The 21,278-nt window shown below is 42.2% G+C and overlaps 1 protein-coding gene across 5 annotated transcripts in view; it reads left to right on the forward strand.

Moving 5' to 3' along the window:
• Window positions 1-21,278, forward strand: part of iqsec3a (IQ motif and Sec7 domain ArfGEF 3a) — an 88,983-nt gene that overhangs the window by 62,574 nt on the left and 5,131 nt on the right. For 3 of the 5 annotated variants that reach the window (XM_035147131.2, XM_035147132.2, XM_035147136.2), the window contains 8 exons: window positions 3,240-3,362; window positions 7,702-7,868; window positions 10,459-10,598; window positions 14,347-14,472; window positions 16,693-16,792; window positions 16,912-17,070; window positions 18,769-18,861; window positions 19,103-19,146. In XM_035147131.2, the coding sequence (XP_035003022.2) occupies window positions 3,240-3,362; window positions 7,702-7,868; window positions 10,459-10,598; window positions 14,347-14,472; window positions 16,693-16,792; window positions 16,912-17,070; window positions 18,769-18,861; window positions 19,103-19,146 (952 nt within the window). Of the gene's footprint in view, window positions 1-3,239; window positions 3,363-7,701; window positions 7,869-10,458; window positions 10,599-14,346; window positions 14,473-16,692; window positions 16,793-16,911; window positions 17,071-18,768; window positions 18,868-19,102; window positions 19,147-21,278 lie in introns of all 5 variants that reach the window. The other 2 variants (XM_035147133.2, XM_035147134.2) reach the window with 1 other exon arrangement.

Here is a 21,278-nt window from a genome sequence, read left to right on the forward strand (position 1 = left end):
GTGTATATGGGATATTTGTGTAGTTGAGCCAATTTGTGCATGTACTTTTTCATTGTGGTATTTTCCTCTGGTTTGTGTTTGTATATTTTTGTAAACATAATTATTCAAGAACTTAAAAATCCTCAATGAATGACTCAAGCTGCATTAAAAGCTGTATTAATTAGCATTTAAGTGATGAAGTATAGGACACATTATAACAGATGTATACAAAGATAGTAAATGATAACATAGTGACACACAGGTTATGTTTTAAGCATTATTATTAAACAATGAATAATAATATATATATGGATACAACTACTTTTATTATATATAATATTGTATATAATATATATTGTAGTATATTATTAATTTACTATAATTCAAATAAGTAATTATATTATTTATGCTTTCAAGCTTTTAGCAACTAAAATAATATTCCTAAAGAAGCATTGACACACATAAAACATATATATACGCACAACAGGATAAAAATAAAGTGATAGAAATAAAAGCGGATGAACCCAGGGGGCTGAGAGAACAAGGACAGATGCCACCTTCTAGTGTTAGTCATCAAACAATGTGTTGACACACACACGATTCACTTCACCCTGTAATTTTCTGTCGAGGTCATTACACTGATTGCATTTTATTTGCTTTGAAACTGCAGAGGTCCGCTCCCCCGCACGCGCGCACGCACGCACACACACACACACTTTCTGTCTACTCTTATTTCCTTCTTTTGTAAAACCTCCCTTCCTTTATCTCAGTAATTGTCTTTTTTTATTCTATTACTTCCTCCTATTCACCACTTACTTCAACATTTGCATATCAACCGGAGGAAACGCAGCACATCTTTCTTTTATCCTCTCTTCAAGTTATCAAACCAAGAACACACTTTCAGCCTTTGCAAGGTCACATGCAACACAACACAGCACTCCACCAAGTTCAGTGCCTCATCTAATATCCATATCTGCTTAAACGGACGCCGCCATGAGTATTAACACTATTATGCTTTTAAGGCTTCAAACTCTAATTCGCAGCACAGATTTGGATAAATGTATGTTTTCTTTATTTTCTAAAGAGCTTGTCGCGCGGCAGCACTCAGCGCATAAGTGATGTTGAAGAGGGGCATGATGGGAGTGTGTAAAGTGTGTGTGGAAGCGCTTTGGATAGTCACATGAGAGTGGGTGAGGGGTTTGCAGTCTAATGGGAAAGTCACTCACAGGTGAATTACTGGGCCTAAATGTGTGTGTGTGTGTGTGTGTGTGTGTGTGTCTATATTTGAGCTGTGGTTGTCAGTCTCCTTATCCATGAATATTCCTCCTTTCCTTATTGAGCTAATGGCACCTCGTTCTCATCACATTTCTTCACGCATAAACAACAATAGTTAAAACGTCTCAAGTCAATTAAGCCAAAATGTGGTTATGGATTCGGGCTCAGAGAGATGTGGCACCCTGAGGACTCATTTACTGATAATATAGCGAACTTGTTGAACAGGAAAAATGAAATCTGTTTTCAATCTGTCATCGTCTCATCGGCTGTGTAAAATATGGTTCCATCTGGACTGATATTTCCCTTTATCACGTCTTTGCAAACATACAATTAAAAACGTACTTTCAGACATCACAGATCAGCAAAGTCTACATATGATAACATACGTGTGTGGAAGAGACGGAAGGGGAAAGTGGGAGCTGATGTAACTCGGCTGGAGAGCATTTCGTCTGACGCTGCATGAACGAGGAGTGACAACCAGGGAAGAAAGGAGAGAGGAGAAGAGGAGAGGAGGAGAGGGCGACGGAATCATGAGGCGGGCGATCAGAGAGGCTCGACAGCTAGCACGACAGCCCTACACCTCCGACAACGCCAGCGCCGTCAAGTCCAAAAGCATGATGAGGCTTCTCAAAGCCACAAAGTTCCCTGTGGTAGTAGTAGTGTAGCTAAAGCTGTGTTGTAGTAACTAGGATCTATTGTTTTGTTTTTTACCTTGGTATCGGGAATCGTGGAAATTTCAAGTTGCTGTAATAGACATATGAGCAGTAGATGTAGAAGTATTTCTTGTAATATTGGTACAATGCTTGTACAGGGTGGTATTCTTATTCTCAGCTGCTTTGCTGTGGTCTGTGCTGGGACATGGTGCGTCAGACAGTACTGTAGATTCAGCTATCTTTCTGCTGGAGCAGCATGTGTCACAGTCAAGTACTCAACTCATTAACTCGCTTTGTTCACAGTAAATCCATCTTAATTTACTGTGCGCGTGTGTGTACTCGTTTTTATTACCTCTTTAGGACCTTTTTCCAGGATGAACACTGACCTAGTCAGGACCAGTAGACCTAATGGGGACCAAAGATTGGTCCTGTTAAGACAAAACTTAATGTCTGAGGTCCTGGTTAAGCTTAGTGATAATATTGCATTGTGGTTAAGGTTAGGCATGAATTGGTCATCGTTAAGTTTAGGGATATGTTTTTTGTTAGGCTGTCCACAATGAATGACATCAATGCAAAGCCTGAAGACGGATAAGTGTGCAGACCTGTGTGTAAGGGCTACAGGGAGAAGGGCTGTAGTAGTACTATAGTTACAAAAATACAGTAGGAAGGCTTTACTTGGCAGTAGAAGCTGAAGTAAAAAGAGTATAAGTAAAGATAGAAGTAGTAGTAGTATAGATTGGTTTGGAGTTCCACTTGAAAGCCGGTCGAGTGTAAAAATGTCATAGTTTGATTATTATTCCGCTTTGTGTCTCTAGAGCAAATCTCACATGAAAGAGAGAGAAACTTAAATGAAACCAAAAAACTCCCAACTTGTTTCCAAAGTCACCTTTCACTTCAAAAGCTAACTTCACCTCCAGATTGGCCACGTTTATTCCCCCCCCCCCGAACTCACCGGCAGGGGTATTTTGCTTTTTTTAATTAAAGTCATTAAGCCGGGCTTGTCAGGTAATGGGGGGATCTTAAGCCCAGAGGGGTCGCGTGTGTGTGGGTTGGCACGTGGATGTGTGCGAGTCTCGGCAGCTGTGGCTCAGAGGAGATAGCCGGGCCCGGTCTTATCCCTGGTGTCCGTGCGTGGCTAATACCTGCAGCCAGCAGAGTACCGCAGTAAGAAACAGATGAGAATTGATCTTGACAGTTTATCCACAGTTTTTACACATCCCACCACAATAAAGATACTTATATCATCTTGATATAATACAGTGAATATAAGGATGTACTATATGTAGTTTTTTTAATTCAACTACTCTCTCTTTTCCTCTGTGTTCTCCGCAGCTGTGTTGTGGATGAGATGGACTTCTCGGGGATGGAGCTGGACGAAGCGCTGAGGAAGTTTCAGGCCCACATTCGTGTCCAGGGAGAAGCCCAGAAGGTGGAACGTCTTATCGAGGCCTTCAGGTAATTGGAAAAGCAGCGTTTGCCCTAAGAGTTTATCTGACATGTATTCTCACTCCTACTGTACAGGGAGCAGATCGGCTGCAGACGTTATAGAATTTCCAAAAACTAAGTTTGGTTTCTTTCTTGTTGTTATCAGCATTTAAAGTTTAGGGAAAAGATTAGAGAGTTTTTCCAGTTCCAAAACAGGCCATTTTTTCACTAAGCTCATAGATGGGAGGGGCCCAGAACATTTTCAGTGACTCAATGAAGAAAAGCTTAGTGAACTGACTCACTGTCGTCAAATTGTGTTGTGTTGTTTGTGGCAGAAACCGAGCTCGTGTCTATTTTCACATGCATGGGAGATGCAGATGTAACGGTAACACGCGGGTAGTGCTAAGCAGCTTGGCTAAACGCCCATAACAACCATTTTTACCTCAACAAATCGCAATTAAAACACCAAGCAACTAAAAAAATACATGTCTGCAAACATGTACCAATGTTCAGAAACATTCGTGTGCAGAGAAAATAGGAGGAGAATGTAATAGCTCGTAGGAGTATTTATCATCAGAATAACCCTCATTTGTCCTGCTGGTCTCATTTAGATCCTGCTGTAAAGTAAAGCTGGCTGTGTTGATATTCAGTGGGTGTTAAATGGTGAAATAAAATACTGCCACTCAGAGAATTACCTCGGGGACAAACTTATCCTCCAGTGCTGCACAAAATCAAGTTTCTAGAGATAAGGATGGGAGCAAATAATACATTTTTACAGGCAGGAAAACGTGCTTGTATGACAAAATTAAATAAAAAAATAACGACAGTCAGCCATGCACGCAGAATGAGATGCACTACACATTTCTCAGGAGTAATGGAGAAAGCATGGACTCCCATAAATATGCATGAACCTCTGTAACAGTTATAATGTGAGGAGTTGAGACGCGCTGCCAAACACACACTCTCCTTTCCCCTCTGCTCGGCTACAATTAGATGTCGACAAAAAAAGCCCTCGTGTGAAAAAGCCGAAACCGTCGTGTAATCTCTGGCAGCAAATTTGCGACAGGGAGACAAAGTGCATCTGTGGCGCTGTGTGGTAACGTCGCCTGGTTTTTTTCCGTGTCGCCGTTTGAGCAACAACCACCTGTCACAGATGTGGAGGTGCCCCGACGAGGAGAGAAAAAAATGGTGCCGTTGTCGGAGTCAGTGGGCAGAAAGGTTTGGCACTGGTACTGTTTGGATATCAGCCTGCGTCCATGTGTGGTATTAGTTGGAAGAAAGGGTGAGGGGGGGGGAAGGGCCATGAACTGGGAAAGGGAAGAAGGAAGGAACGAGGGTGGGGGGGGGAAGGAACGAGCGAGGAGGGTTTATAAATAACTGGCATTGCATAACCGCTGCTGCCTCTCTGTGCCTGCCTCCTCTGCTCCTGGGCTTTGATATGACTCCACACACACACACACACACACACACACACACACACACACACACACACACACACACACACACACACACACACACACACACACACACACACACACACACACACACACACACACACACACACACACACACACACACACACACACACACACACACACGAAGGGGATTTGAAGCAGCAGCGAACGAGAGTGAGGGGTGGAAAAGTGAAAAGCAGCCAGCAGCCTCAGTATCTGCTGCGTCAGTGTGCTAATGAATGAGCAAATATGAGCCAGAGTCCCGATGCTGCAGATACATGCAGCGTGTGTTTTCATCTCTGAATCACGGCGTAGTAACAGGATACTCGTATTTACTCATCCTGCACTCGCATACATTTTCCCGTTTGACCCATATATCATGGTTTTCATGCAACAAGCAGGAATTAGTGATGTGTTGCACCATCTGAGAGAAAAGTTGTCGCGACCGAAAATGCCAAATTCCATTCAGAGAGAAGCATCTTGTGCCATTTCACCCTCGTTATTGTGTGTGTCTTTCCGTGAAGGGTTTTTCCACTGTGTGTTGCTGCACTGCATGATTCAAAGACAAGCACATAATCACTGGTTGCTGCCGAGTCACGATTTCCATCCGCTGAGATGTGAATAAGCATCTGTGCACAGCCCTGTGATTATCATGCTTAAACAAATACTGTCTGAGGAGCGCGCCGCCAACACACAATGAATATGAATCTCATTCTCCTCATTGATAGACATTTCAATCAAATTAAAATCATTGTTTCCATAATAATGCATGACCCCTACTTTCTGGATTTCAACTGATGTAGAAGATGCAGATAAAGACGTCAACTTGGAAAGAAGCTGAGATTCCAGAGCCTTTTGGTGATGATTTGACTGGTGTTGTGAACGCGTCTGACCCGAAGTCTCCTGCTGCGTTCCTCATGTGTTAAAGTCCATGTTTGAAAAACGGCTTTAGTGAATGAACCAAACTACACAAGTGAGATTTGAAATAGAAAAAGAAATTGAGCCATTGTAAAGGCCTTTATAGAAACAAGCATAAACATACAACCTCAAGCTTTGTCATGCAAGGCTCACAGGTGTTAACCCACTGCATGCATATCAATACACGTGTCTTTACTCAGCCCCACACAGACATTAGAGTCCAATCATGCAGCTCAATGGGTCTGCAAAAAGGTGCTGTGTGGAAATGACTGATTAAAGTAACGATCATACACTCCGACGCACAGGATCCACAAAAACACATCTCATTCCCCTTTACACTGTATATATCTGATGAGATCTAGATGTACTGTTGTTTATCCATCTGCTTACCAGGAAGTATTCGTGCACTTCACAGAGATGGAATCAATTTCTCTCTCTCTCTACCATCAGAGCACTACGTATGCAAACACCCAATACATGTCTGCAAAACTGTTCGATTCCCGGCTTCCATAACCACACAACGACACAAATGTCCGTTCTCCACCTCTGATATGTAGTTGTTTCGGGGATTAAACTGATCCTGTGTTGTGTCCTGCAGAAAAAAAGAAGCCACATCAGGGATTTCCAACGTCATATTTCTTCTCTCCGGCGCAGTAACTACCTGCGTAAATCCAGCACCCCGGCCCATAAATGTTGCAGAGTGTTTAATTATGGCTAAGGACTCAGTGGACTTTGTCAGCGTTTGTGTAGTGTCAGCAAATAAACAACAGAGGGATGGAACTTTATTATTCTATTTCGTAAACAAAACGATTCCAAGACGGGGGGTAAATCACAGAAGATAGTCTTTTGGTTTTTTTTGTTGCACCCACACTTATTTCACAGTGATCCGTGGAAGCATCCGGTCCAGTGGGATGACTGTGTTTGTACAGAGAGACGGTGTTTGAGCACAGCACCTGCTGAGGGGTTCATTGCTGCTGAGGGGCGGCTAACTGCTTCCAATGAAGCCACGAGCTAAATTAAAGCCATAACTCCTATTTTGGTGCGACACTCACGCTCAGCTCAGCTTGTGTTGAGGCATTTTACGAGCATGTTGTGCAGTGAGGGATGCCTGTAGAGGCTGAGAATAACAAATTATATACGACTTGTCTTCCATCTGTTACCCCTTCTCATCTTCCCTCGTCTTCCCGTCCCTTATATTTTACTAATTCATCTCACTCTGTACTTACCATCGCCTCTAACTACTCGGTCCCTTGCTCTCCTTCTGTCATTCCTCCATGTTTACGTCTGCCGTCACGACTCAAGACTACCCAAAAGGCATGGGCGACAACACAGCTTTTCAGAGTGAAGCCCAATCGTCTGTATCACCCCCTGGTGGCTAGCTGCAGTGTGGGTCATTAAAACGCTGCCTCCTCCATGTTGAGGCTCATTAAGGCTGCCTTCACTGTGTGAACTGTAATGAACCTCCGTCTCAAACGATGCAACTGTCACCATGCGTCCTTTACCGGCCTGGTTGTTAAGCAATACATCCACTAGAGGGCGGTGCAGAGTTGAAAGTTTCTTACAAAAACAAACATGGCGACGGTAGAGGAGGCAAAAGCAGATGAGTCGTAAACGTGGTCTAATTTACCAACTTGTACTTTCTTCCTCATGTCCTATATGGTCGTCTGGCTTGAAATATTGGCAACACTGCCACCTACAATTTCCAGTGGTACTGCTGTTTCATTTGTTTTGTCTGTGTCTGAATTACGTCAACAGCACAAGATGGCAGCTCATGTATCCATGATATATTGGCTTCATTTTTGTAAAACACAAAGTAGAGATGCATCCTCAATCGATAAACACAGTCAATGGTCATAACCCACAACTATTACTCCTTCAATTCATCCCTCGCATTTCCACCTTCTTTACCCTCCACCTGTGTTCTTCTTTTCTTTATACACCTTTTGTTCCTTACATTAAAAGAAATTAATCGTTCTTTCCCTCCTTTAAACCAACAGCCAGCGCTACTGCATGTGCAACCCTGACGTGGTGCAGCAGTTTCACAACCCGGACACCATCTTCATCCTGGCCTTCGCCATCATCCTGCTCAACACCGACATGTACAGCCCCAACATCAAGCCCGATCGCAAGATGCTGCTGGAGGACTTCATACGCAACCTGCGAGGTAAGACAGCATCACATCTGCCTGCCTGTGTGTGTCTGTGTGTGTCTGTGCGTGTGTGTGTAGAGGCCCATTAAGTTAGAGTGACAGAAATTAGTGGTTGTTACCAGCTCAAGCAGGGAGGTTAGTCTTTTAGGAGCGTATGTGCATGTGCTGTCACCTGAGAAGTGATGTTTGCGCTAAATAGTTCACTCAGTAAGTAGTTTGCTCAAAACATGCACACAGGAAGCCGACTCAGCAAATATAAAAAGTACTGCCGACACCAATCTCAGGTATAGAACAGCACAAAGACTAGGGTCGTTTGTTGAACGCTGAATGTTTAGTGACTACTGGTGCACTCATTGTTTCCCACAATGCATCATGACAAATACTGTCCAACCGAAGGTCAATAACCGAGCAATATGGATTGTGCGCACGACGGAGCGGCGACAGGACAGGCTCTTACTGCTTATCGCTTGTTACCCTTTCTTCTCTTCCAACATTTTTCGCTGTAGCATTGACCTTGTGTTAACTTACATATGACAAATAAAACTCAAGTAAATACATTAACCCTTCAGAGACCTGGGGTGTTTTTGCCATTTTTGAATGCTTTAATCTGGCCTTTATACGCCACATTAAAGAGGGTTTATACGTGCCAATGCCTGGTATCTTTTTTCAGCACAACATTGCCTATACGACAAGAAAATATATTTTTTTTTACGTTGACAATTTTTTTTTGTGTAAATTAAAAGTAAAGTGTTCCCTGATGAATATGTCCTGTGGTGGCAGCAGATCCACAGATGAATCATTGGAAGTGAGTCAAACCTCCCTGCATTGATCTAGATGATAAATGTAAGATTACATTCCCCCCCCCTGCCCGTTGTGCTTTTACACAATCACAGGTCACAGCGACAGACAGGAGACGCCTGTTGTTCTCGTCAAACAGATGCTCATTCGCCGAGCGCCGAGGTAGAGACAGGTTTTGCTCTCCCTCTGTGAAATCAGCTGGGGAACACCGAGGTCGCTGCAGAACAAGTTTAATAAATTCATGCAGACTTTTCCCGCCGCAATTAAATTAAGTTGGAAAATCAATTTCGGTATCTCACGTGAATTAAAACATGTCGCTCTCTCCCCGACTTTACATTTGTCTTCTGCTCAGCTCACTGTTTTCTCTCTCTCTCTCTCTCTCTCTCTCTCTCTCTCTCTCTCTCTCTCTCTCTCTCTCTCTCTCTCTCTCTCTCTCTCTCTCTCTCTCTCTCTCTCTCTCTCTCTCTCTCTCTCTCTCTCTCTCTCTCTCTCTCTCTGTGCATCCGTTATCTTATCTTGTTTTTTCTCCGTCACAATATTACGCCGTCTGTTTATTCAGCCGCCGTCCCTCGTCTGTTCTCTCTCCGTTTCTCCTCACTCACGTCTCTTCCACAGAAGAATAGTTCACTCAGCTAATTGGCTGAGGTGAAATGCAATTATACCCCAGAAACCAATAGTAATGAAGAACCAAAGAGCATTCATTATCTCAATTAAAACAGAAGGGAAGAGTCAGAGCTGCTGCACAATGGTTCAACATAACACAGACAGACCAGCTTCCACCTAAATTAATCTGGTGCGCCAGCCCACTGAAAAATGGCATCTGTACTGTGTTATTTATGATTTCTTTATTTCTATCTGGGAGGATGTGTCAGTGTTGCACAAGGAGTTCACCTCCCTTTTAAAAGGAGAAGCATATCTAAATGGGAAATTTGGGTAAAACAAGATTCTGCAGTGATGAATAGCGCTCAATCGAGTGTATACCTCCGCCAAGCCCGAACAATGATTGTCTAGTTCTTATAGTTGAAATATAAAAGAAAGATGGAAGTGCTCTGATAACCTAAATGATTTATTTGTCATAAAGAAATCAATTTAACGGGTTCTTTATAGGTCCTGGCCACGTCCTCCACCGAGTTAATAGTTTTTGCATAATCCTGCCAACAAATCAACCAATAGACAAACAAACAGAATGAAAACTCCTTGGCGAAGGTGAAAATGGGAGGAGTGACACAAATAAAATGGCACCTATGGTGCATAAGGCCCAACAGTCCCCGGCAAAGCAGTCAGAGGTACAGTATCTTGCCGAGGACACTTCGGCAGTTGGAATGGGGGAGATGGGGATTGAACCACCGACCGATTGGTTAGTGGACAACCCGCTCTACCTCCTGAGCCACAGCTGCCCACAATATGATCTCATGGTTATATAATACTCACATGGTAAACCCATATCACACTGCTATCATATGTAATGAACAATTATGTAAGGCCATTTTCTTACATTCACAGCCCCTGCATACATAATTTGCACCTGTGTCTCCGCAGTTTCCCAGGGAGCCTCGCTATTTTCTCCAAACACACCCTGCCCCATTGAAAACTCAATGTACCACACCACATGGCGTACAGCTGTGCGGACATAACCGGGAAATGTCCTCCTCTCACATTTCCCTCTGTCGTTACTGAATGGCAACAGTGAATGGCAGAAAAGTTTAAAGACACTGCCAGAGGAACGAGACTGTCGGGGAAAAATGAAAAGCAGCCTCCCTGTGACGTGTGTACACTGGTGTGTAATTAGACTATTTTCTCATCTCAGGTGTGGATGATGGAGCAGATATCCCCAGAGACATGGTGGTGGGAATCTACGAGAGAATACAGCTGAGGGAGTTACGCTCCAACGAAGACCACGTCACCTACGTCTCCAAGGTTGAGCAGTCTATTGTGGGCATGAAGACGGTAAGCGCACGGCTTAGCCCTTCACGGCAACTAACTTAACAATAACCCCTAACCCTTTAACCTGTTTAACTGGACGTCTTTGACCATTGAGGGCAGCACAACCAGTTGTTAACGCAACTCTGTCATTCATTTAAAGTTGTGTTTACAGCTGCCTGATGAGAGTGAGGCTGAGATTTGCTTCCTCCTGAGGGAACTGTTTGTTTCTATTGGTTTTGTCACTATGACTGATCCCTTTCAGGTTTCACATAATAATTTAATCCTCTGTTAATATTACAAATGTGGATTAGAGCAGCTTTAACCCTGCAGTGAAACCAGGTCTAAACCCCCAATTAGCCTTTTGAAGAAGCAAGGACGACTCCACATATTCTCATAAATATACAGGAGACAGAGGGAATAACAGTACACACACACACACAAATTAACTGAAAATGTATCAAAACAGACATGTATAAACTCTAACAGACCTAACAAATCCTCACTCACCCTCTGACCTGCGCTCACATTACAAGTTAACAAACACTAACATCATCGATTAATAATTAAATAAATGTGATCGTCAGTTTGTGTGAAGCGCGGTCGTTCTTAAATGATCGTTCGTTAATCGTGATCGAGGTGAAAGTTTTTAACACACACACACACACACACACACACACACACACACACACACACACACACACACACACACACACACACACACACACACACACACACACACACACACACACACACACACACACACACACACAAGGAAAGCCAGTGTTTATGATTGTTAATGTCCTGAAGATGGAACAAAAATGAGTGTAAACACAAACCTTGATCATGTTTTATCTAAAACTGACTCATCCCTGACCAAGTCAATGGTACAGTTACCATTTCCTTCATCAGACTCTCTACAGCCTTTGCCCGGTTGTTTCATATCGATGAGCCACAGCTTCTAAACAGCAGTTGTAATACCTCTAGTGACCCATTGTTCCGTAATCATACAACAAAGTTATTATTACAACACAATCTCAGGAGACACACACTGATCACACTTCCTGTTTTTAATGAGTTTTGTTGAATAAATAGGCAGAGTTGACCACTTTGACTTCACACACACAACTTAGTGCCGAGTGACTCACTCATTATTCAAGGCCTCGTCACTACCACCTAGCCTTAGTAGCCTTGACGGAGCACATTTATTAGCCATTAAATGTCTCATCAGCAGCGCGACCATTACCTCAGGTCATTACTCCTGCAAGATACATCGTTAACCACTGCCGTCATTAAGACTCCCCTTTAACTGTTCAAAGAGCAGCTGACTCGGACGTTTGCGTCTCGCACGCAGCCCCTTCCGGGGGATTTCAGGAGAATGTGCGGAGTTCGTTGCAGGTCTGAAAGCTTGAGACAGACACACGGGCAGAAGTAGTCAGTTTGATAATTGACTGACTACTCTGAATCATGGGGGAATGTGTTCTCCATGCCCACTCATAACACTGAAAGGCTTTTTTTTTTAAATACTTAAACAGTTCGGGGAATTCTGATTGAATCTTATCAGTGCAAGGCGTTCCAATCCTTAATGAAATATAGATAAAAGTTGCCAAGTTTCTTTCTCTCATCTCACATCGACATATATATTGTATCCACATATAAGAGCTGGATTTAAAGATTTCTTCAAAACCTCTAAGGACATCCGGTCTGACCATTAGTGACCTCTGATACTAGACTATTCAAGTTTTCTCAAAGTACACATGGTTTACAAGGGTTGAGTTTGGTCCCACTGTCGTCCTTCATGACACTTTCATTTCCTGTGTGAGACGTTGATTAAGATGTGTATTGAAGAGAGTTTGGAGAATAATAACAGCTAACTAATGTAATCTCGTTATTTTCCAGAACTTAGCTGTTTTCTACACACACAAACACACATCACAAACCCGCTCAACGTCAGAGCGATGACATTGCGTAACTCTACATCTCGTTTATCGGTTTGTCACGCGCCGCTTCCTGTACATCCTCGATATCGAGGAACTTTGGTGGAAACACAGCCGTCTACCTTCAAGTGTCTCTCTCAGTGATAGATGAGTAGTCCTAGGATGACAAAGAGAGCTGTCATACAGTTAACAATGATGGATTGTTGTGACAGGAAGTGATTATTGCTGCTCATAAAATAAAATCCATCCCTGAAGGTGTGCGAGTCCCTGCATTGTAGATTATAAACATATTATGCTACACGGGAGTTGCACACAGGATAATTTTGGCTTAATGGGTTTCTCCATAATAGGAGTTTGGTTTGACGTAAATATTTGATGTTGTGATGAAAGCCACGCAACAACCCTTCTTGAATTTGAAGCTGTGGCAGTTTAGTTAACGAAACACGTTGGAAAACTCTCCTGTCAAACTGTTTCTTAATCCTGTCAGTAAAAGGACTGTTGTTTTTTTTGCCAGCGTGAGTGGGAGGCATTTCAGGCTAATGACGTCTTTACATGTTTCTGACATTAGTGTAATGAGAAAGCAGGCTGACTGGCTGCTGCAGGCTGTAAACCCTGCAGTGATGAGTGATGGCAGAGCAGGAGAGAAAGAGGCTGTGTGCATTCGCTGCATTGCAAATAGCACATGGTGGGGGTGGGGGTGGGGGGGAATGAAACAAAAATCTGAAAGTAGTGAAGACTGAACGCAGATCGTGTGTATTTGGATCTAACGGCTGCCTTTCAGCTGGTGTTGGGATTTCTGCAGCAATCGAAGTCAGAAAGCCGGACGAGACAAGAACATGATTAGATCAGTCTCTGAAGGCATGAGCCATCTTCTCCCCCCCCCACCCTGTAATCTGCTTAAACTTGGAAAAGCACTTAAGTCCAGAAAGAGAAGCTTGAGGCTTCAAGGGACACAACTGGAGGAAGGCATAATCATTCAATGTACAAGTACAAAACACTTATTCTGATCAAATACTGACGGGGAACGCTTTGTACAGAGGATGACGACATGAGACGAAAAGCAAAGGAAATATATCGCTATCCTTCACACACTATTTACGATCTATCCAAAACACTTAATTATTATTATTATTATTATTATTATTATAATTATCCATCCTTACATTTGATCCATAGTCAGACCCAGCAAGTTCAAGAGTATATTGCCGAATTGTAGATTAGTTTATCTCAGATATTCAGCGAGGAACCTTTCTGGTTCAGGAATCTGGGGATTATGGGTAATATCCACTGTTCAGTAGTGGGAAAACCACTGAAATAATCAGTGTCGCTGCAGGGGGCGCCGTTGCTCACTAAGACTTATTTAGTGTAGCTTTAAAGATCTTCTCCAGACACGGTGTCACACATATGCTTCGATATGACCAAAAGAAATGATTAGGTAAATTTTACATGTTCTAAAATGTAAAAAAAAAACTCAAACCCTCTGTATTATATTGGGAAAGACAATAAATACCTGTAAGATATAGAGAGAGCACTAACTCTTATCTATCGCTGATTAACATTTTAAGATCTGTTAGCTCCCAGTTTATGTCACTAGTTTGTTTCAGTCTGTTGAGTTTAATTGGGTTTTTTAATAATACTTCAGCCCTTAACCACAGTAATTAATGTGTACTTTAGTACTGTTGCCAGAGTCCATCGTATTTAAAGTGTAGCTCCGGTGGTAAAGTCTCCTCCTGTCTTCATCTGGCATTGATTGATTTTTCTTTTCTAAGCCTCCAAGTCATTTAATCGGAGTGAGTGAAGACTTACCTGTGTGTGTGTGTGTGTGTGTCTCTCTGCAGGTTCTCTCTGTCCCTCACAGAAGATTGGTGTGCTGCAGTCGACTTTTCGAGGTGACAGATGTCAACAAGGCCCAGAAGCAGGCGGCGCACCAGAGAGAAGTCTTCCTCTTCAACGATCTAATTGTGGTGAGTAAATCAAAAAGACACAGACCTCCTTTGAAATGATTCATATTTACTGTTGCTGCTGCTGCACATGCTCAAGCTGAAAAGCTGCTTATTTTGTTGTGACAGCTTCAACGCACCATCACTTACTTTGACTGTGAGCCATTTCTCGAGGCCCCCTCTCTTCTCCTATGTCGTTTCACAACTCAGGCCCATCCAGCCATGTCTTTTAATAACAGATGCATAGTTGTAGTGAGCTCATGAGAAAAGATCTGTCCCCTACAGAGTCCTTTAGGATGTAAGATCCACTGCAGTATATATGTCCTTGTTTGGCATTTACGTCAAATATGTTGATTTCACGCCAGCGAAAGAAAAAGCAATATGGCCTCCCCCCCTTTGCTTTTATATGATACGCAATAAGTAGCTGCAGGAAGAGGCTGATTTTCAGGTAGGAGGTGAAAACCTAGTTATCTCCCACCATCACAGGGGAATTCTCTTCATTCAGACGGAAAAGTTAGCGATGTGCACTTTTAATCCAGACAGTTCGGACAGCGAGGGAGAAATTGTCTTTGAAAACTTTTTTACTAGGGAGTTTAAACGATGGGGACTTTTTCAAAAAATTTGGCCCCCGTTCTTGCAGCTTAAACACGTCAAGGAGTATTTAAAGTGTCGATGTGATGTATTGGTTTAATACACCTTGCTTGGTAAATTATGTTCCCCAGTGGTGCTGCGAAATAGATTCGCCTCCTCTCTCTCTATATCTGGGAAGGTCATTGAATGAAAAAGCTCCGCAACATCTCTAATCCATCCTGATAGAAGCTCGAAGAGGTTTTCCATACAAATTACAGCAGCAGAACCAGGACACTTTGAAAATTGCAGTGTACATCAATATTGACTCGATTTGCTTTTTCTAATGCGTTTTAAATTAGTTGTTCTCGCCGAGCTTCCTTTGAGGCGGTTCTGTGATCTGTAGATCTCGGGGATAATCCCAGATATTGTGTTGAAAAAAAGCGACAAAAATCATTTATTGTCATTCAGGGTTGTTACTGCTCCTGCTGCTCTCATTGTCACATTAAGTGTTTCTGGCAGAATCAAAAGCAAGAAGTGTAATTTTACTCAAACAAGCAAACTAGGAGTCCAGACTCAAACTACAGGAAGCAAGAGGAAACAAACCAGCAACGCAGGGAGCAAAAACAAGAACAAATTCCAGGGAAAGAACCTTTGTCACTAAATTACAACGTGCACTATTCACCTCTTTCTCTTTTCTCTTACTCACAAAAAGAATATATCAGGGAACACACATGCTAATTCATCTAGAAACAGAAGTTTTAGCATTATGATGCCATACATTCAAATTAAAGTAAATTAAATATCTGAACATTACCTTTTGTCCACTCTTTAAGACATGAGGCCGGAACATGAGATCAGTCTGTCCCTCAAACACAGTCATGAAGAAAGTAAAGAACATAAAATGAAAAGTCCCAAACTTGAATAGAGCAACGTGTCATCTCATCTCACTCTCACTTGGGACTCAGACTGTTTACACAGAATGAGGCAGAGGTAATGAAACTCAGGTGAGACTCATGGGAGCTGGAGCAGACAATCAGGAAGGAGGGAAACCAGAAAAACACAGGAAGTAAAGTCAGAGAGACACACAGGGAATGAAGCTTCAGAGTAAAACAGGAAGTAATGAACTCAAAGTGCAAACAACGATATAAATCTAAAACTCCAAATATACATAAAAAAAAAAAAAGTTCAAACACAAGGAGATTAAAAGTCCAAAATTTGTGCAACTCAAAAGTTTTATGACAAAATAAAAGTCCATACAGCAGGAAGTTTTTAAAAAATGGTTATTCTGAGATTTCAAGAATCAGCTTCTGATTAAATTGCAACTTTATACTTGTGAATATAATGACTTAATTCTTGAAAACTCAAAAAATGTTCCTCTTTAAGTGACACTAATACTCTGCCATGGAATCATGACGTATCCAGTAACTTAAATCTACTTTATATCTTTTTTAAACACTCCACCTACACCTCTAAGATTAGCTGATTCTGTGGAATCATATAAAAAGCTGATAATGCTGTTTAAACAGGCTTTCAGGTAATTCATGTGAACCAGGTCTGTCTCTTATGCACTTTAATGGATTCTGTAATGTTTTACAACTCTGTTTTTAACTTTTACATAAACTTAACTTACTTAATAACTCAATATACCTTTCATTATTTTCTCGTTGTGTGCAGATCTTGAAGCTTTGTCCAAAGAAGAAGAGTCCTGCAGCCTACACGTTCTGCAAAGCCATGGGCCTGCTGGGCATGCAGTTCCACCTGTTTGAAAACGAGTGTAAGTCACAGTGACATGAAGAAAACCATATCACACTCCCAAGTTAACACCCCAACCTTTGGTCTGAATATAAAGGATAAAACTTTCAGAGCATATACTTCTGTCTCTGTTGACCTCAGACTACCCTCACGGCATCACCATCCTCTCGCCCTTCGGATCGGACAAGAAGCAGGTTCTTAACTTCTGTGCCCAAAGTGCAGAGGAGCTGCTCAAATTCATCGAGGACCTGAAGGAATCAATCTCGGAGGTGTCGGAGATGGAGCAGATACGTATAGAATGTGAGTGCGAGCCCTGACATTTTATATTTTCACCTTTATAATACAATGAAAAACTCTATAACACGCAGGACCATTCTGACACCGTACCATTCTAAAATACAGCACAGATTTTTATGATGCTGGAAAATGCTCCAATACCGATGCATCTGACCTAAAAAGTGAAAATAATTATTCAATTAGTAATAAAACTTCAAATATTAATATTATTATTGTTTTTTTTCCTTCCTGTGGTTCATGTGTACTTGTACATGTTGTCGTTTGTCCACCAAGTGAAATGCTTGCACCTATTTCAACATCTCACACAAGCTGTACAAGCAATAAACACAAATGCAAAACAAAGCTACTAAAAGTGATGCTTGTCTATTTGAGGTCTTACGGTACAGGTGCCTTCTTTGTTTGGGTGTTCCAATGGACCTGTACCGTAAAACACCTCAAATAGACAAGCATCAAATTTAAAGAACGGCTGCTGGATTGACCGGGTTTTTCACAAACGAAGGCTCACTTGACAGCAACAAGTCGTTCACTTCAGTTGTGGTTGTGTTTCCACTGTGTGGCTTTTGCAGTTGTGTTGCCGCTTTTGTGAGACATCTCGGTACATACCTTGGGAAGTAGTAGACTACAGTTCTTAGATACTCCGTGTGGAAATGAATAGATCTTTCAGTTAAGACAAGAGTCAGTCGTCCTATCGTCAGCATCCTCTTTGTGTTGTGTTTGTTTGGGGTCAGACTTTTGCATTTCTCCATCTGCAGCTCAAACAGATTCCAGAAGGGAGGTGAATAGAGTTTGTTTTTTGGTGTGCATCTGAAAATCCTCCAGACAATAAGAAAGGCACATACTTAAGACACACTCACACACATGGAGAAACCCTGAGCTTCCACAGTCTGGATCCTGCCAGTGGGCATCAAAGAGAGCACCCCTGCTGGGATTTGACGCAACTGCATTAGCCTTTCGCGGAGAGGGAGGGTCCGCAGCCGGGGGGAGAGCAGTCAACAACATACGGAGACGGGCAGGGGTTGCCAGATGGAAGTTATTTCTCTCTCAGGAGTCGAGTAACGAGACGAGCTACAAAAAAACACACACGCGAACCGATGCACGCACATGAACAAGAATGCATGTTGGAACACAGACGAAAACATCTCACGCTCGAGACTTAATATGGAACAGAAACAGCACAACTTCCTTTCGCCTCCCAGGACTTTTTTATTGTAGTAAACAGGCCTGAAGCACGCTCACTTGTGTTTGCACTTCCAGCATCTCAGAGCCTTTCTGATCCCGTCTCAGCTGTTGTGAAGATGATATATTTTAAGAGTTCAAGAGTTTTTCTATTTAACGTATGAGTTATTAACAACTTTATTGAAAATATATTCTTCATACTGTTTATGTTGAATTGACAAATTTCACCCGGCAGTTTTGAGGTTAAGTGTCAAAATTAGTACACAAACAACATTTAGTCATTATGATTGGAAATGACAGGCAATTACCATCAAGTGTGAAGTTTAATTAGGGAGGTTCTGAGCTTCGAGGAGAGAGTTGGAGAGGAAGGCACCAGAAAGTGTGTGTGTGTACGTACATTTTTTAAAGACACAAGATATTCCTGTTAATGTTGTCACACCTTCCCATCCCCATCATCCCATCAACCCCCTCTGCTCGCTGTCACGGTGATTATTCTGGATCCTTCCTGTTTGCTCCTCTCCGCAGGGGAGCTGGAGAAGCAGCAGGGGGCCAAGACGCACTCGGTAAAGAACAACGGCACACAGCTCGAGCTGCGTGGCAAACCGGGCTCCACATCAGGTGTGTGTGAGTGTGTTTGCACTGTCGCTTCCCTAATTTCAAAACCCACCACCGAGGCCTTGTTCCCGCTCGCATTAATGTGCCTGCTGTTGAGAACAAACATTTTAAATTGGTGCCTATATTTAAACTGTTTTCAATTCATAAAAAAAAAGGTTTATTTTTAAGACGCAGTAAAAGAGGAAATGACGGTTTAACACGGACATATTGCCGCCACTTTCTCTTTTATATTCCCTGCCTTCAGGAAACCAGGAGGTAGACGAGAGAAGCGGACACAATGCAGTGGAGGTAAGTACCTAGTGATAGGGCTGTGTCCCGAACGACAGGTAAGTCAGAGCCGTTTTTTAAAACTATCTTTAGTCAAGAGGGTGGTCTTGAACTCAGTGATCTTACGACTTATTGATTTCAGATTTTCAAAGGCTTTCGCTCAAAACGCCCCGCTTGCACTCAAATATACTCTGCCTGCTCTGCTCCAGTTTCAGCTCTTCTGCCAATATGCATGTGTGAGAAGTCTGCCCTCAGATTTGTGCAACAAGTCCGTCATAATTCCCCGACCAATAGAATGTGAGGTATAATTATGATGCATGAAATTGCCCCCCGCCCTCTTTTTGGTTGCCTTTGCTGTTTGTACCGTTCTAACAAAATACAGGTGGGAATTAGAAATATAATATATATGATATAAAAATTACAGTCCTTGGAGAAGAGCTGAAGCTGGAGCAGATCAAATCTAAACACAACTAAGGTATATTTGAGTGTGAGCGCAGGGTTTTGAGCGAGAGGGTCACAAAATCCGAACCTGAAAGTCTTGCTTTCCAGCGAAAAAGACCACACTCTTGGATAAAGAGGGAAAAGGGAAAAAAAATACCCCTAAAATGTTTGGGGAAATGAATAAAAACAGAACAGGTTCCTGCTCTTTGAAACTGCAACAGACGCAGATGCTTAAATATTACGCGCACGCTCAAAAAGGAACAGGTTGTAATTAGCTTCACAGGCTCAGGCAGAAATTGTGACTCCTGCAGGGACTGCAGCCGTCGCTAAAAGTAGCTGAGGACACAAGTGGAATGCATATACTGTGTGTGTGTGCGTGTGTGTGTGTGTGTGTGTGTGTGTGTGCACATCCAAATTCAAGACCTTAATTAACACAGCAACATGCAGGCGGTTAAATGTAATGCTTGTTTGACCGAGTGTCTTCACCTCACTAGACCTCCAGTGGGTCGGGGGGACTTCCCGTGCGAACATTTTGTGCGAGCGAGAGAACAAGCTGAACTACACTACCCATGGGGCTTTGCAATTACCATCCAGTTAGGCCTCATGTGCAGCAGTGGAATCAATAGTGAAAATCCAAATATGCACAGGGTCCGTTTGACATGAAGTGGATTTTTTAATTCCACACAGCTTATTGATATAAAGGATGTAAATCCTCACTCAGGAGCTTGTTAGGGAGGAAGTGATTACACACACACTTCAAACTGAAAGCTTTCACAACCATTCGATTTTCACAAGCATAAATGCCCGTATAGCAATAATTACTGCAGAGGAAAACACGCCTGTGTTGCTGCACAAGAGACATTTAAAGACATAAAAATAAAATGATCTTTTTATTGCGCGTTTGAATATTTGATGCATACTCTTCTGCAGCAGGCTTCGGATGCTGATCATTGGACGCAATGATCCACTTTAATTTGAAAGAGCTTGATAGCCACTTATATTGTGCAATAATATCTGAGGTTTTATGGATGCTAATGCAAAATAAACACACGGGCGAGAGAGAAAAGCCATTAAAGCAAGAATAAAATAAAAATGTTATTTCTTATTACCTGCAGTAAAGCTTCAGTCTAATGTTATGCAGAAATGTTATGTTTATCCCTCTCTAATATGAGGCTGACTTAAAGTCTCCCCCGCTCCCTTATGTTTGCACCTCAGGTTAGTCTTCACCAGTAAATGTCAGTGGCTGCTGAAAAAACATTTATCTTTGAGACCAGGAAGGTCACTCAGAGAAATCCTGCTCCTACCGGGGACATGAATACAGGGACGTTTCTGAAGCTGTTACGAAGTGTTCAGGATGTGGTGTTACAGTCAGATTCATAGTCTGAAAGCTTTTATTGACAGTGACTGTGTTTCTATGGACACCAATTTTGCAGCTATTGACCTTATGCTGAATGGGACATTACATTGATAATGATGTTCACATGAGTTGCAATATAATATTCAATTTATATTCTCGTTTACAAGTTTCAGGGAATAGCAAACTTTGTCAAATATCAAAATTTCTAATTTACCATCTCTGCTTGTTTTTTTTTTTAAACTATCAATAGTCCAGAACCTCTGGAATCATATCTCATATTCAGAGATCTCTGAGCTCAAGTGAAATATGATGGACATTGTTTTTGCTATTCATTGACATTTTCAAAAATGATTGT

The sequence above is a fragment of the Hippoglossus stenolepis genome, chromosome 22, assembly GCF_022539355.2.
Source record: "Hippoglossus stenolepis isolate QCI-W04-F060 chromosome 22, HSTE1.2, whole genome shotgun sequence".
NCBI lineage: Eukaryota > Metazoa > Chordata > Actinopteri > Pleuronectiformes > Pleuronectidae > Hippoglossus > Hippoglossus stenolepis.